This window comes from Macaca mulatta, chromosome 3 (genome assembly GCF_049350105.2).
Source record: "Macaca mulatta isolate MMU2019108-1 chromosome 3, T2T-MMU8v2.0, whole genome shotgun sequence".
Classification (NCBI taxonomy): Eukaryota; Metazoa; Chordata; class Mammalia; order Primates; family Cercopithecidae; genus Macaca; species Macaca mulatta.
The window spans coordinates 57,360,972-57,377,031 of record NC_133408.1 but is presented as its reverse complement, the minus strand read 5'-3'; the positions used below and the strand labels follow the sequence as shown (position 1 = coordinate 57,377,031).

Below are 16,060 nucleotides of genomic sequence, written 5' to 3'. Positions count from 1 at the left end.
GCCACATCCTGTAAACTGTGAGATTCCCAAGTGGGAGGGAATGGTGCCCGTTATATCACGGTCAGGAGCTTAAGTAGCCTGGCGGACATATCTTAGATCAGGTCTCATGTGTTTTTTTGTTTGTTTATTTGTTTTTTGTTGTTTTTTTGTTTTGTTTTGAGACAGGGTCTCACTCTGTCACCCAGGCTGGAGTGCAGTGGTGCCATCTTGGCTCAATGCAACCCTCGCCTCCCAGACTCAAGCGATTCTTCTGCCTCTGCATCCCACGTAGCTGGGACTACAGGTGCCTACCACCACACCTGGCTAATTTTTGTATTTTTAGTAGAGATGGGTTTCACCATGTTGCCCAAGCTGGTCTCAAACTCCTGGCCTTAAGTGATCCACCCTCCTCAACTTCCCAAAGCGCTGGGATTACAGGCATGAGCCACCGTATCCGGCCCTCATGATGTCTTTGCAAAAATTTAGATCCACGTCCTTGAGCTTCTAAGCCTGTATGAACAGTTGGACCTCACTGTGGGTGCAGATAGTGGGATGATGCCCACTGCTGATAGACCCGCATTCCAGAGGGAGTACCTAGGAAAAAGAACCACAGTACTTGGGGCATCTGCTAGTCCAGTGCTTCTTAACCTTCCTCTTCTTTCTTTAAATAAGCACCACCCAAGAGCCTTTTCAGATAGGCATTTTTCCAGTTGTCCCACCCCCTTGAAATTTTATACAGATACACTGTGTATTATGTACTGTGCCCTAGGAGAGCCACAAGCCTTTGTAATATCTAACATTGGCTAATGTTATTTTGTTCCCTAAGAATCCATTTTAACCCCATTGTTGGTGATACTGTCTCTCTTGAGAATGCATAATTTAGTCTGAGACTGGTCATCCAGCCCCACCTATAACCAGGGGAGGTGATTTGGGCTGAGCAGAGAGTTCCTGCACGTGTGTAACAAGCATGTCTGTCCAAGACGTGGAGCCACATGGAGTTAGCTTTCAGAGGTGTCAAATTCTAGTAGACTGGGCCATTCTCTTTTCCCTCTAGCTTTCTACTTTTCACTTTTACAAACACTGGTTGAGTATCTATCTGTAGGCAAATATCTTGTTCTGTATTCGAGATAATGTTGTTTTGTTTTTTCTTTAAAAATGAAGTTATTAAGGTCAGGTATGGTGGCTCATGCCTGTAATCCCAGCACTTTGGGAGGCTGAGGAAGGAGGATCACTTGAACCCAGGAGATCAAGACCAGCCTGGGCAACATAGCAAGACCCCCCTCTCTATTTTTTTTTTCCCCAGACGGAGTCTTGCTCTGTCGCCCAGGTGGGAGTGTGGTGGTCTTATCTCGGCTCACTGTAACTTCTGCCTCCCGGGTTCAGCGATTCTCTTGCCTCAGCCTCCCAAATAGCTGGGATTACAGTCGCCTGCCACTAGGCCCAGCTAATTTTTGTATTTTTAGTAGAGACAGCGTTTCACCATGTTGGCCAGGCTGGTCTCGAACTCCTGACCTAATGATCTGCCCACCTCGGCCTCCCAAAGTGCTGGGATTACAGGCATGAGCCACCTCACCCAGCCCCCCTCTATTTTTTTAGGTGAGTTGTTAGATCCAAAGGAAACAGCACTTTACAGGATCTTGATTGGTACTTCCTGTCTATACCTGGGACAAATATACCAGGAATGCATTATAGAGGCGATCTCTTGGTATTTCTGGCAGCGTCGATTAGTGTGCTTTTGGAAGTATTTGCTAATTTTGAAGGCAAGATGGTAACTCATTGTTGCTTGAATTCGCTTTCTTATGATTATCAGCAAGAGTGAAATTTTAGAAGTATCTTGTTGAATGATGAGGTAAATCGATTTCTTCTCCAGAGGCCACTGAGGGCCCCTCGTCACTTGGTGGTTAAATCCTCCCTTTCCCATTGACTTGCCACGCCTCCCTAATCCTTTAGGAAGTTTGACCTCTGCTGGGATCTGTTCCTGGACAATCTGTTCTGAATTATTGGCATCTTGATGCTCACATCTGCTTGGCATGGTGAGATAGGTTTTGAATGAATATTCTTTGAAGGTGAATGCACTCTGAGAGGGCATTGATTTATGTGTGGGCATTCGGGCAAACTCTTGTGTGCAGACACCTGGCTGTCTGTGCTGGCTGCAGCCAAGATAGGGATGTGGTGAACTTTTGATGGAGTTGCCCTTTTGAGCAGTTCTAAGGGTGCAGAATGCTACACTGATGACTCCTGGAGGATCCAATAATGCCTTGCAGGTTCGCTTTTGTCTGTTGAGTTGGCTCAAGTCCACCTTCTGGTTACTGTCAGCTCTAGCATGAAAGATCCAACAGATGCTGAATTGAACAAAGAAAGAACGAGCAAGAGACATCATTCATTCATTGTACAAGTACATACTGAAGGCCTGCTTTGGTGTTCCATATACAAAGATGTTTCAGACCAAGTCCTTGACCTTGCAGAACTCACTATCTTTCACTTGTGAGATAGGCATGCAAATCAGTGACTGGGATATAAGGTTTTCTTTTATTGTATTGTTTTATTATTATTATTTTTTGAGATGGAGTCTCGCTCTTGTTGCCCAGGCTGGAGTGCAGTGATGCGATCTTGGCTCACTGCAACCTCCGCCTCCCAGATTCAAGCGATTCTCCTGCCTCAGCCTCCCAAGTAGCTGGGATTACAGTTGTGGGCCACCACACCCAGCTAATTTTGTACTTTTAGTAGAGACAGGATTTCACCATGTTGGTCAGGCTGGTCTCGAACTCCTGACCTCAGGTGATCCACCCACCTCGGCCTTCCAAAGTGCTGGGATTACAGGCATGAGCCACCGTGCCTGGCCGGGTTACATGGTTTTAAATTCTACAGTAGGTACACATGGAGTTAGTAGGAGAGAGAGAAAAAAAGTTCGACCAGTTCTGCCTAATGAGATCAGGAATAAAACAAAAAGAGAACATGGCATTTCAGCTCTGTCTTAGAGAAAGAGATACTCACCAGATAGACAAGTGAGAAAAAGCATCTTGGACGGAGGGACCAGCATACACATGCACGCAGAGGTGTGAAGGAACTTGCATCTTATGCAAAGGTTGGGGACAAATGGATGCAAAAGAGATAGTGAGGCTTGAACGCTATGCTGAGGTGGTATCCCTATTTTCAATCAAAGGTGCTGTTCAGGCCAGGTGCAGTGGCTCATGCCTGTAATCTCAGCACTTTGGGAGGCCAACGCAAGTGGATCACTTGAGGTCAGGAGTTAGAGGCCAGCCTGGGCAACATGGTGAAACCCCATCTTCTACTAAAAATACAATAATTAGTTGGGCTTAGTGGCTCGCTCCTGTAATCGCAGCTACTCAAGAGGCTGAGGCATGAGAATCGCTTGAACCTGGAAGGTGGAGGTTGCAGTGAGCCGAGATTGCACCACTGCACTCCAGCCTGGGCAACAGAGCAAGACACCATCTCAAAAAACAAAAAAAAAGTTTGTTCAAATGTGGAAAGCATGATCAGATTTGGTTTGGGGGAATTAAACTGAGAACTGCATAGAAGAGGCTGTGAAGGTAAGAGTGTAAAAGCCATGCTGCTCATAACAGAATTGTAGCTACGAACATTAATTCTTGGAAGGATTTTCTCACCTTCGTTGTTGAAAAGAGAACTAGCCATTGAGTAATGAGGAAGACACAGCAGCCACAGATACTTAAGAGGTGGAATCAAGAAGGCTTGATGACTAAATGTATATGTGGGTGACAAGGATGGTGGAAGAGATGGGGTGAAACTGCCACTTCCATCATGTCCAACTGGGCAATTCGGAGTAAAAGGAGAAGTAGGGGTGAGGTATAGCCGTGTTAAGTGGGAAGTGGTGGTTGGACATTTAGCTAGAAATACCGTCAAATGTTTAGGAATACGTGGATGTACTAATAATTGCCAGTTTCTTGTGGTACTTTCAGTCACTGAAGAACATTGAACAGTTTTAAGTAAGGTTACCAGCTCTTCTTCACTGACTGAGGTCACGCCAAGAAGAAAAGCATAGAGGTGTTTGTTGCCTCGGGGACAGTAGGTCAAGTTCAGCTTGTTTGCAACTCATATTTACATCTTCTCCTTGCAGGGGATGGCCAGGTGGATTTTGATGAATTCATGACCATCCTTGGCCCCAAACTGGTGTCTTCAGAAGGTCGCGATGGTTTTCTTGGAAACACGATAGACAGCATATTCTGGCAGGTGAGTAAGAATTTTTTTTTTTTTTCCAGACTGAGTTTGACAGTAAACATGTCTGAGAGTAACTTTTGCCTCTGAATTCTTGAGCTTCTGTTTGGCACATGAAGATCTCTTCTGGGCTGAGCGACATATGTTCCCGAACAAAGAATCAAAACTATTACTTTTTTAGGGTTTGGAGGAGTGAAATATCTTCCCATTTTTTTCTCATAGGATTTTTTTTTCTTTTTCATTTGGGAAAAGTGAAGTTATTCTACTGCTCATTCACAAAAGTCTTTTTCCTGGGGACACTGCAGAGGGGCACACGGATATTATCTGAACCGGTTCTGTCTTTGACCCCAGTTCCGGGATATCTTTGCTGAGAGAACGGCATGGTTGCCTGGTACATTTGGATCCCATCAATATCCTTGTACTTAATGAGAGAGCATGGTTTTGTCTAAGAATGTATATTCAGTGCTTCTCAGTTAGCTCCTATTTCTGTCTTGTAAAATCTCTTAGGAAATTCCAAACATCTAACATTCTAATTATTAAAGTATAATGAAATCATTTTTATATTACTTCTCTACTCTTAAAATGTGACAATTATTTTATGATTATAAAATTTAGGGAGTGGGTTATCAATCAGTATTTTAAAAAATTTGAATCAAGTACGTTGTCTGTCAAATTAAATTAAATTACTGGTTAGATACGTAAAACGCCATTCAGACACAGCATGGTGTTTTGAAAATTTCTTGATACTGTTTTTTCCCTTCGCTGAGAGATTTCTCTAACCTAGCTAAGGGTTGCAGTTGACATGTCTTTCTAGTCTTATTCAGGTACCCATATTGCATAGAACCAACAAGTATTTAGTAAGAACTTATGTATGCTATAATCTGTCAGTCTTTGTGGGTTTTACAAAAGGCATTTGAGACTCAGACCTAGCTATTTAAGAATTTGACTGGGGAAGCTGAATTTGGTGGCTCATGCCTGTAGTTCCAGCACTTTGGGAGGCTGAGGCAGGAGGATCGCTTGAGGCCAGGAGTTCAAGACCAGGCTGGGCAACATAGCAAGATCCTGCCTCTACAAGCAATTTAAAAAATTAACCATATGTGATGATGCATGCCTGTAGTCCCATCTAGTCTTGAGGCTGAGGCAGGAAGATGGCTTGAGCCCAGGAGTTCAAAGCTACAGTGAGCTATGATCACACCACTGCACTCTAGCCTGGGCAACAGAGCAAGACCCTGTCTCAAACAAACAAAAATAATAATTTGGCTCGGGAAACACAATTAAGAAAGGGAAAACAAACAAGTGATTAATTAGTGTGATGGTCACTAGACTGTAACTCCTTGAAGCACAGGGCTTCAGAGTTGTAGCTCACTCGGTGCATGCTGTACACAGCAAGCCGTCAATAACTATTTGTTTCAATAGATGAATGGAAGGGCAAGAAAGGAGGAAAGGTCTTGAAGGGTCAGAAAAGAATTTAGGGAATGTGACACTTGCTTTGAACCTTGAAATATGGGTGGAATTAAATGCAAAGAAAGAAAAGAGGGCATTCCAGGCCTGCTGTGATGAGAGTTTGAAAAGGGGTGGGCATGGGGAAGTCATCGACCACAACTAAGATACCATTTGAAGGGCAAGACCTCAGGACCCACTGGCAGAATGGATTTAGGGCCTGAAGAAAGGGAAGAGGTGAGGCTGACTCCAAAGTTCCCAACTTGCTGTTATTGGCAGGGGTCAGATCATGGAGCAACAGAGAAGTCTTGTAGGGTTGAATCCTCAGTTGAACGTGCTGAGTGGAAGGTGAGGGTCAAGTGGCCAAGCAAAGGGAGGAAGTCTATGCACAGCTGAAATCAGTCTATGAACACCGGATTGAGATTCATGAGAGCTGGTGGGTAAAATTGTAGGCAAGGATGAGCTCACGGAGGGAAAGCGCATAAATGAGGATGAGCAGAGAGACGGGACATGGTCCGAGAGGACATCCAGGGTCAGGGGAGAGTGAGACAGGGGCTCTTGAAGTCCCCACTGCCGATAGGAAAACGCCATCTCCCTGAACTGATGTTAGGATCCAGAAGATCTCCAGGACCTGACTCACCACGCAAGAAGAATATTGCAGTGCTCATGGAACCTTCAGTTATGACTTGCCACTTGCAAGGACAGACAGGTAGAGTCCCCTGGTGGAAACAGGAAATGACCCAGAGTTCAGAAGATGAAGGAACATCATTTCCCACCTGGCCATCGTTTGGCCCATGGAGGTTTACTCTGATGGGCCTTGGCGAGTTGCTTCTCCCCTGGGTCTTTCTCCTTCATTCTCTCATTCTCCATCTGTTGTCCTGAATGCCTTTTTGTGTGTTTGTCTTTTGTGTATTTTAAAGACAGGGTCTCATCCCGTCACCCAGGCTGGAGTATAATGATGCAACCATAGCTCACTGTAGCCTTGAACTCCTGGGCTCAAGTGATCCTCCCACTTCAGCCTTCCAAGTGGCTGGAACCACAGGTGCAAGCCACCAAACCCTGCTGTTTTTTTTGTTTTTTGGTAGAGATGGCATCTTGCTATGTTGCCCAGGCTGGTCTCAAACTCATAGCCTCAAGCAATCCTCCTGCCTTGCCTCCTAAAGTGCTGAGTTTACAGGAGTGAGCCATGGCACCTGAGCCCCTGAATGCTTTCTACTCTTTACCTCCATCCTTAGGGCCCACTCCAGCCTAGGAGAATGTTCCAAGGGCTTGTAAGCTCTAAGCATTCTTCTTTCTGGCCCTCATCTGGATGGGAAGGAGCTATGGCTACTTAATCTACACTTAAGCAGAGGCCTCTTGTCTTCCAGGTTCATCACAGTAGAGCATGTGCACTGCAAGGAACTATTTCTCTTACAGTATATGGACTGCCTGAAGCTTAATACAGACATGCTATAATGCTCACAAAGTCTCCGTGTTTTTGTCTTACACAAGATTTTCTTCCACACTCAGGGTGAAAAGACAGGTTGGAGAAAGGAGAGTAAAAGGGGAAAATTCCATCTTGAAATATTTAAATCAGTGCTGGAAGGCACAGACTTAGTGGCTGTGGCTTTCCTCTCCTGCTGGTGCTCACCCAGCTCAGAATTTTATGACTAGCAAGCGAGAACAAAAACATCCATCAATTCTCAGTAATCAGCCTCCCCCTTTTCCCCCTGTGACTGCCTGCCCCTTCAGAGACAGCGTGAAAAAATGGTATTTAAAACGTCTACAGCATTGGCTTGTTTCTGGAAAAGAGTTCAGGTTCCCAGTGCTTGAGCAGTTTTTCAGGTTTAGAAGAAAGCTGAGTGTGTGCCTGTGTGTGTGCCCATATATATACATGTGTGTGTTTCCTTCCTTGAAGTGATTGAAGATAATGTACAAAAAAAGAAGCAGAAAAGTTGCTTTCCCAACACGGTGAGACCCTGTCTCTACAAGCAAGTTGAAAAATTAGTTGGGCATGGTGGTATGCACCTGTAGTCCCAGCTACTCTGGAACTGAGGCAGGAGGATCGCTTGAGGCCAGGAGTTTGAGGCTGCAGCGAGCTGTGGCTGTGCCACTGGACTCCATCCTGGGTGACAGAGTGAGACTCTGTCTCAAAAATAAATAAATAAATAAGAAAGGTAGCTTTTCACCTCCAGATATCCAGGCAGAAGATATTGATCTTAGACTCTAGCAAGGCTTTCCCTCCGTAACTAAGTCAGTTTCCCATGGAAACAGACATGAGACTACCTCTGGAAGGGTATATATCTGTGATCTATGGCTGCATAATACATTACACCAAAATCTAGGGACAGAAAATAACACTAAATATTTCCTATCTCACTTAGTTTCTGTGGGTTGGGAATTTGAAAAGCTGGCTAAACTGGGTGGTTCTAGCTCAGAGTCTCTAATTCAGTTGCAGCCAAGATGCTGGCTGGAGCTGTGACCAGTCGTGGGCTTGACTGGACTAGAAGATGTGCTTCCTGGTGGCTCACTCACCTGGCTGGCAAGGTAATGCTGGTGGTTGACAGGAGCTCTCAGGTCCCTACTACACGGACCTCACCACAGTGCTGCTTGAGTGTCCTCCTGACATGGCAGCCAGTTTCCCTCAAAGCCAGTGATCCAGGACAGTGCTAGGCAAGATCAATGATATCTTTGATGCCCTAGCTATGGAAGTTGAACACCATCATTTCTACAATATTGTCTTGGTTACACAGGTCATCCCTATTCAGTGTGGGAGAGAACAGCCTCCTGGTGAATGTCAGGAGTCAGGAGCTGTTGTGGATCACTGTGGAGGTCAGCTACCACAAAGGGTAAAGATTCTGTCATTGGACTTCAACTTCTGATCTGACATTGCTGCCCCAAGCCTTCCATTTTCCCCAGGCTTTGGTTTCTTCCTATCTTAGAGGAAACCTATAACCAAGGCTATTCTCTGTATCACTGAGAAGCAATCCTATCAAGCACTAGGTGCCTTTTCCTAATGAAATCCTTTCTCCAGGTCGGACAGAGTGGCTTATGCCTGTAATCCCAGCACTTAGGAAGGCCGAGATGGGCGGATCACTTGAGGCCAGGAGTTTGAGACCAGCCTGGCCAACGTGGTGAAACCTCATCTCTACTGAAAAAAATACAAAAGAAAAAAAAAATTAGCTGGATGTGGTGGCAAGCACCTGTAATCCCAGCTACTCAGGAGGCTGAAGCATGAGAATTGTCTGATCCTGGGAGGTGGAGGTTGCAGTGAGCTGAGATCGAGCAGTCACTCCAGCCTGGGTGACAGAGCAAGACCCTGTCTCAAAAATAAATAAATACATACATAAATTAATTAATTAATTAAATTTTTTTCAGTGCTTTCCTTACTGGCGTTCTAGCCTATACTGCCAAGGGTAGAATAAAATCAAATGGGATTCAGCAAAAACAACTGTTTATTGGTTGGCACTAGTCACAAATTTATGAGCCCCTGGCTCTTTTCAGGAAATTGGTTATCAGTGAAGGGGGAATACAGTTGGCTACGAATGCAGCTTCCTTCCCAGGGAGGATGGTCTGAGAGTCATGCCCCAGGGTATCTAGTCCTCCCGGGATACGCTCAGCCCTCTAGGTATGAGACTCTTGCCAGCCTGTTCAGAACCACTTTCCTGTGCATAATTTGTAAAGCTGTGATTGTGTCCTTAGTCTCTGTCCATCAAGCTTCTGTGTGTTTGCTGTTACTGCAGTGATATATTTGCTGAGGAAAGGTGAAGCTGTGTTTGGAGTCAGCCTTAGGATATGGTATACGGGAATGGCAGAGAGGAGGGGAAGAAGGGACAGAGCGGGGCTGAGACTCGGGACTAGGGGGTGGCCTTCCTGCTCAATGCTGCAGGTTAATTGCAACTGCCGAGAAGTCAAGTGTGGTCCTCAGGGTCCCTGCTTTTCCACTATTTATTTACATCACACATCATGTGCCTACTTGTATCCAAGAATAAGAGGCTTATGATACAGTAGATGTCCCCAAGTGGCAGAGGAAAGAGCTCTGCTATTTTATCACCGTGTTTTCATGAATTCACCCCAGCAGCCTTTTTCATTTTCTCCTCCTTGACCTCAAGCCCCGTGCAACAGTGTTCTGCCGCGAGTTTGCAGACAGCAAGCTGTAGCGAGCATACATGAAAGGATCATGGGAGATTAAACAGGTCTGCCAGTCCCAGGGGCCAGCCAACACTTCCGTTACACTCTTTTCCCTCCGCAGAAACAGAGAAATGAGTCCTACATTTGGTGAGGAAAGCCGAGCTGTTTGCATGTCTTACTTTTGCCCCCATGAGGTTCAAGAACACCTTGGCCAGAGTGATGCCGAAAACATCTCATGTAAAACTGGGTTCCTTTGCTCACATTTTTATCTTATTCACAATCAAACCTTATTCATGAAGACTTCACTAATTTAGAGTTTCTGTTTTAAGAAATGAAACATTCATAGTTGGTGAGCCAATAGATCTGCTCACTGGATGGTGCTGGTCGTGTTGGAATGAGTCCGGGGCTAAAGGTCGGAAGACAAGAAGCCCGTAATAGCTCCCTGGTCTTTCTGCATGCTCAGGACTTTTGGGCAATACTCCCGAGCACACACGAAGTCCAGCGAGCCATTCTGCAAGCTGGTCTTTAGAATAGCTTGCTTATCCCACAGCTGTGTGCAATGTGCAAGACATTGTAAATTACCCTAGCCTAATAGTGCATAGGGCACTCCCCTCGATTTGGTAGGGATCAAAGTCAGTTTGCCACGCTGACTTGCTTTGCCCCTCCCTGGTTATCAATCACGGGTCTGCTGCTGTCCAATCCTCACTCATCTGGTGGGAGAGTATGCAGCAGGTGCAGTAAAACGCCTGCATATGCTCCCCAGAAACCTTTTCCGGAAAGGCTTTATCTTTTGTCTCTCCATCCCAGTTCTTGCTGTGGTTACATGTCTCCTGTGGCTTTCCATTTCTGCTTTGGTCCTGGAATTTTTTTTTTTTTTTTTTTTTTTTAATTTTTGAGACAGAGTCTCCCTCTATTGCCCAGGCTGGAGTGCAGTGGCACCATCTCAGCTCACTGCAGCCTCCACCTCCCAGGTTCAAGTGATTCTCATGCTTCGGCCTCCCAAGTAGCTGAGACTACAGGTGTGTGCTACCATACCCAGCTACTTTTTTTTTTTTTTCGTAATTTTAGTAAACATGGGGTTTTGCCACTTTGGCCAGGCTGGTCTCAAGCTCCTGGCCTCAAGTGATCCACTCATCTCGGCCTCCCAAAGTGTTGGGATTACAGGCATGAGCCACCGTGCCCAGCCTGGTCCAGGAATCTTGATCTCTGTCTCAGGTTCTGATCCAAAACCTAGTTCTTCCCAGCCCAGGGCCCAGGTCTTTGTCTGGGACATTTTATAAGCTGGTCCCAGGGTGATGGCAGAGATGGGCAGGTGGTTTGGTTTAAAAATTATTGACTTTAGGCCAGGCACAGTGGCTCATGCCTATAATCTCAGCCCTTAAGGAGGCTAAGGCAGGAGTTTGAGAGCAGCCTAGGTAATGAGTAACACGCCTTCTGTACAAAAAATTTAAAAATTAGCCAGGCGTGGTGGTACACACCTGTAGTTTCAGCTACTTGGGAGACTGAGGCAGGAGGAATGCCTGAGGCCAGGGCGTTGAGGCTGTTGTGAGCTATAATCATGCCACTGCACTCCTGCCTGGTCAACAAAGGAAGATTCTGTTTCAAAAAATAATAATAAAATAAATAAAATTCTTGACCCATGGACAGTTGAGAGCGTTTGCATTTCATGGTTGTGACATGTGAAGGAAATGTTACATACAAAAAGCTACAATACAATGTGACTCCAAATCTGTTATGCGTAAAAAGACTGGAAGGAAATATATCCAACCACTGACAGTGACTTTTTTTTTGTTTGTTTGAGACAGAGCCTCACTCTGTTGCCCAGGCAGGGGTACAATCTCAGCTCGCTGCAACCTCCACTTCCCGGGTTCAAGCAATTCTCCTGCCCCAACCTCCCAAGTAGCTGGGATTAAAGGCACCCACCACCATGCCCAGCTGATTTTTGTGTTTTTATTAGAGATGGGGTTTCACCTTGTTGGCCACGCTGGTCTGGAACTCCTGACCTCAGGTGATCTGCCCACCTCAGCCTCCCAAAGCGCTGGGATTACAGGCATGAGCTACCGTGCCCGGCCTCTCTTCCATTCTTAATCATCTCATGGAACCTTAATAGTTTTCAGCAGTGCTGCCCATATCAAGGCCTGCTAGACTGACAGCAAGCCTTCAATCCCCATAGGGATCTTACCAACTGTGGAAAAATGGAATATGGAAAACATTCATGCCAACAGTGGTTCTCAAAGTGTGGTTCCTGGACCAGCAACATTAGTAATACCTGGACCTTGTTAGAAATGAGAATTCCGTCCTGGCAAGTGGCTCACACCTATAATCCCAGCACTTTAGGAGGCCGAGGTGGGAAGCTCTCTTGAGCACAGGGGTTCAAGACCAGTATGGGCGACATAGCGAAACTCCATCTCTACAAATAATACTAAAAATATTAGCCTGGCGTGGTGGCACATGCCTGTAGTTCCAGTTATTCTGGAGGCTGAGGCGAGGAAATTGCCAGAATCCAGGCAGTTGAGGCTGCAGTGAGCCATGATTGCACCACTTCACTCCAGCCTGGGCAACAGAGTAAGACCCTGTCTCAAAAAGAAAAAAAAAAAAAAAAAGCAATGGAAACTCCTGGGCCCCACCTATTGAATTCAATATTCAATACTGACCTGTTGAATCAGAAACTCCAGGCCTGTGGCCCAGCAGTCTGTTTCTATAAACCCTCCGGGTGATGTCCACGCTCACTTGAGTTTGAGAACCACTTAGTTACAGCATTTTAATGAGCCTGACATTTAGGACAGGGCAGTGAGTTAGGTTTACTGATCTGGTTCTGACCCTGGCTTCCTTCTAGGTTTGGTAATTTGGGTGTTTCTTTTAGTTATCCTTATTCATAAGTGTAATTGATCTTCAGTCTATTTAACACGATCATTTTAAACTGTTTTGAAAAGGTAGAGAAATTACCTATCAATGTGTAGCTAATTTCTAAGTAAGAAATAACTTTCTAAGCATTGGAAGCAATGGAAGAATCAAATAATACTACTAACTTATACTATTAAATTATAAGAATATTTAAAAAGATAACAAAGGCTGGACTCAGTGTCTCACGCCTGTAATCCCAGCACTTTGGGAGGCTGAGGCGGAGGATCGCTTCAGCCCAGGAGTTTGAGACCAGCCTGGGTCACAAAGCAAGACCCTGACTCTACAAACAAATACAAAAATTAGCCAGACATGGTGCTGCATGCCTGTAGTCCCAGCTACTGGGGAGGCTGAGGTGGGAGCATCAATTTAGCCTGGGAGGACGAGGCTACAGGGAGCCACGATCATACCACTGCACTCCAGACTAGACAACAGAGCAAGACCCTGTCTCAAAAAGCAAACAAACAAAAAAGCTAACAAACTGGCATAAATATGGCAGTTTATAGAATAAAGCACATGTACAAAACATTTCTAAAGCGATGTGAAACCTCTTGACAGTAAGTGGGATAAAGAGAAATAGACAACTGATAGACATTTGAAATAAACATTAAAACAGCTTGACCTCACCAGAAATCTTAGAAGTGTTAATTAAAATAGGGATTGGTTAACAGTTGTCTTCTCAGAATGTAAACTAAATCATGTAATCCTCAAAAGTTGTCAAGAGCAAGATAAAATAGGCAAACTCAGTTGGGTGCAGTGGCTCACACCTGTGATCCCAGCACTTTGGGAGTCTGAGGTGGGCGGATCACCTGAGGTCAGGAGTTTGAGACCAGCCTGGCCAACATGGTGAAACCCTGTCTCTACTAAAAATACAAAAATTAGCTGGGCATGGTGGCGCACACCTGTAGTTCCAGCTACCTGGGAGGCTGAGGCAGGGGAATTGCTGGAGCCCGGGGGACGGAGGCTGCAGTGAGCCGAGACCAAGCCACTGTACTCCAGCCTGGGCAACAGAGTGAAACTCCATCTAAAAAAATAAAAAATAAAAAAGGGGGCAAACTCATATAACACTGATAGAAATGTAAATAGAAAGAAATGTATTTACAGTTTATTTGTAGAAATGTAAATTTGTAAATTGTACAACTTTTCAGAAAACTATTTGGTGATACTTAGCCATAATTTTCAAAGCCCTATAATTTAAAATATGTTCAAACCCTGTGATTTAAAGTAATTCTACGTTTAGTAATCTATCATATAAAATCAGTCAGAGATGTAGGAAAATGCAATTATAAAGATAAAATATTATATAATTATTAGAAATAATATTTTCACTTTATACTAAAAGAAAAAGCCAAGATAGAGATGGAATTTACAGTGTAATTACATTACCATCCTACATCTATTATATGCCCATTTATATTCATCTATTATGCGTCCATTTATAGTCAGAGAGAAAAAAATGGAAAAAATTCTGATTGTACTTATTTTGACTGGCAGAAAAGTGAATGTAATTTTTTCTTTATACTTGTTTGTATTAGGCTATATGGTCTATTCTGTTATTATTCAGTAAAGTTAACAAAATCTCAAATTAGTCTGGGCGTGGTAGCTCATGTCTGTAATTCCAACACTTTGAGAGGCTGAGGCAGGAGGATCACTTGAGCCCAGGAGTTTGACAGGAGGCTAGGCGACATGGTGAGACTCTGTCTCTGCCAAAAGTCAAAAAATTAGCTGGGTGTGGTGACATGCACCTGTGGTCTCAACTACTGGGGAGGCTGAGGCAGGAGGATCACTTGAGCCCAGGAGGTTGAGGCTACAGTGAGCCATGATCACGTCACTGCACTCCAGCCTGGGTGACAGCCAGATCCTATCTCAAAAAAAAAAAAAAAAAAAAAAAAAAAATCTCAAATTAGCAAAATTACATTATCCAACAATTGTTTTCAGTGGCAAAAACAAAAAGGAGAGAAGTGATTGGAATTTAAAGCATTTCTAGTTCACATGCCCATGGTTGCGGTAAACAGAGCACAAAGTTGATATGAGAGTATAAAAGCTGGCTGGGCACAGTGACTCATGCCTGTAATCCCCGTACTTTGGGAGGCTGAGGCAGGTGGATCACCTGAGGTCAGGAGTTAGAAACCAGCCTGACCAATAAGGTGAAACCCCGTCTCTACTAAAAATACAAAAAAAAAAAAAAAAACAATTAGCCAAGTGTTGTGGCGTGCACCTGTAATCCAAGCAACTCAGGAGCCTGAGACAGGAGGATCGCTTGAACCCAGGAGGCAGAGGTTACCGTGAGCCAAGATCATGCCATTGCACTCCAGCCTGGGTGATGGAGCAGGACTCTTTCTCAAAATCAATCAATCAATCAATAAAGCCTAAAATCAAAATTAATGCAGCTGCCAACTGCCAGGAGGAAAAGAACTCATTGGAGACCACTGAGTGGCAGCTGTCACCTAAAGCCGCTGTATGACCCTCTGCTGCAGAGGCTGCAGGAGACCCAAGGCAGGACTGTCACAGATGCTGCTCTCCACATATCAGCCTTATGTCTAGTTAGTATGCTGAAAACTCATCTTTTGGGAGAAAATCTGAAATGATTTTATGATCACAAAAGATAAATTGATTAAATGTAATTTTTGTTTTGTTTTGTTTTGAGACGGAGTCTCGCTCTGTTGCCAGGCTGGAGTGCAGTGGCATGATCTCGGCTCACTGCAGCCTCCGCCTCTTGGGTCAAGAGATTCTCCTGCCTCAGCCTCCTGAGTAGCTGGGACTACAGGCGCCCACCACCACACCCAGCTAATTTTTGTATTTTTTGTAGAAACGGGATTTCACCATGTTGGCCAGGATGGTCTCAAGAGGACCTCGTGATCCGCCTGCCTCGGCCTCCCAAAGTGTTGGGATTATATGTATGAGACACCGTGCCCGGCTGATTAAAAGTAATTTTTTAAAATCCCTTCAAAATATCCTCATGGCTGGTACTTCAGCCTGTAGCTGAGATGAGCTGACCAGCGGCTATAGGTGGGGAGAGGAGAAAAATCACTGGTCACTTCATCAGGAAAGTCCTGGCACCAGTGGTTTCATATCTCTATTCCGTAGACCCTTCCCAAATTATATTTAAACATATATTTTTTAATTCAATCTACTTATCCTCAAGTGTTTAACCCATAGGATATGATGTGAACTGTAGACACCCAGGAAGGTGCAGAATTTTCATTGAAAGTTATCTAAATGGGCTGAGTATGGTGGCTCATGCCTGTAATCCCAGCACTTTGAGAGACTGAGGACTGCTTAAGTTCAAGAGTTCAAGACCAGCCTGGGCAACATACAGAGACCCTGTCTCTACAAAAAATCTAAACATTAGCTGGGTCGGGTGGTGCATACCTGTGGTCCCAGCTACTTGGGAAGCTGAGGTGGGAGGATCACTTGAGCTCAGGAGTTTGAGGCT

General features: G+C 44.8%; 1 protein-coding gene across 2 annotated transcripts in view; it reads left to right on the top strand.

Annotated features, from left to right (window-relative positions):
* The window catches only part of CALN1 (calneuron 1), a 623,334-nt gene that overhangs the window by 364,177 nt on the left and 243,097 nt on the right, over positions 1-16,060 (top strand). For both annotated transcript variants that reach the window (XM_028845702.2, XM_028845707.2), the window contains exon 4: positions 4,076-4,188. In XM_028845702.2, the coding sequence (XP_028701535.1) occupies positions 4,076-4,188 (113 nt within the window). The remainder of the gene's footprint in view (positions 1-4,075; positions 4,189-16,060) is intronic.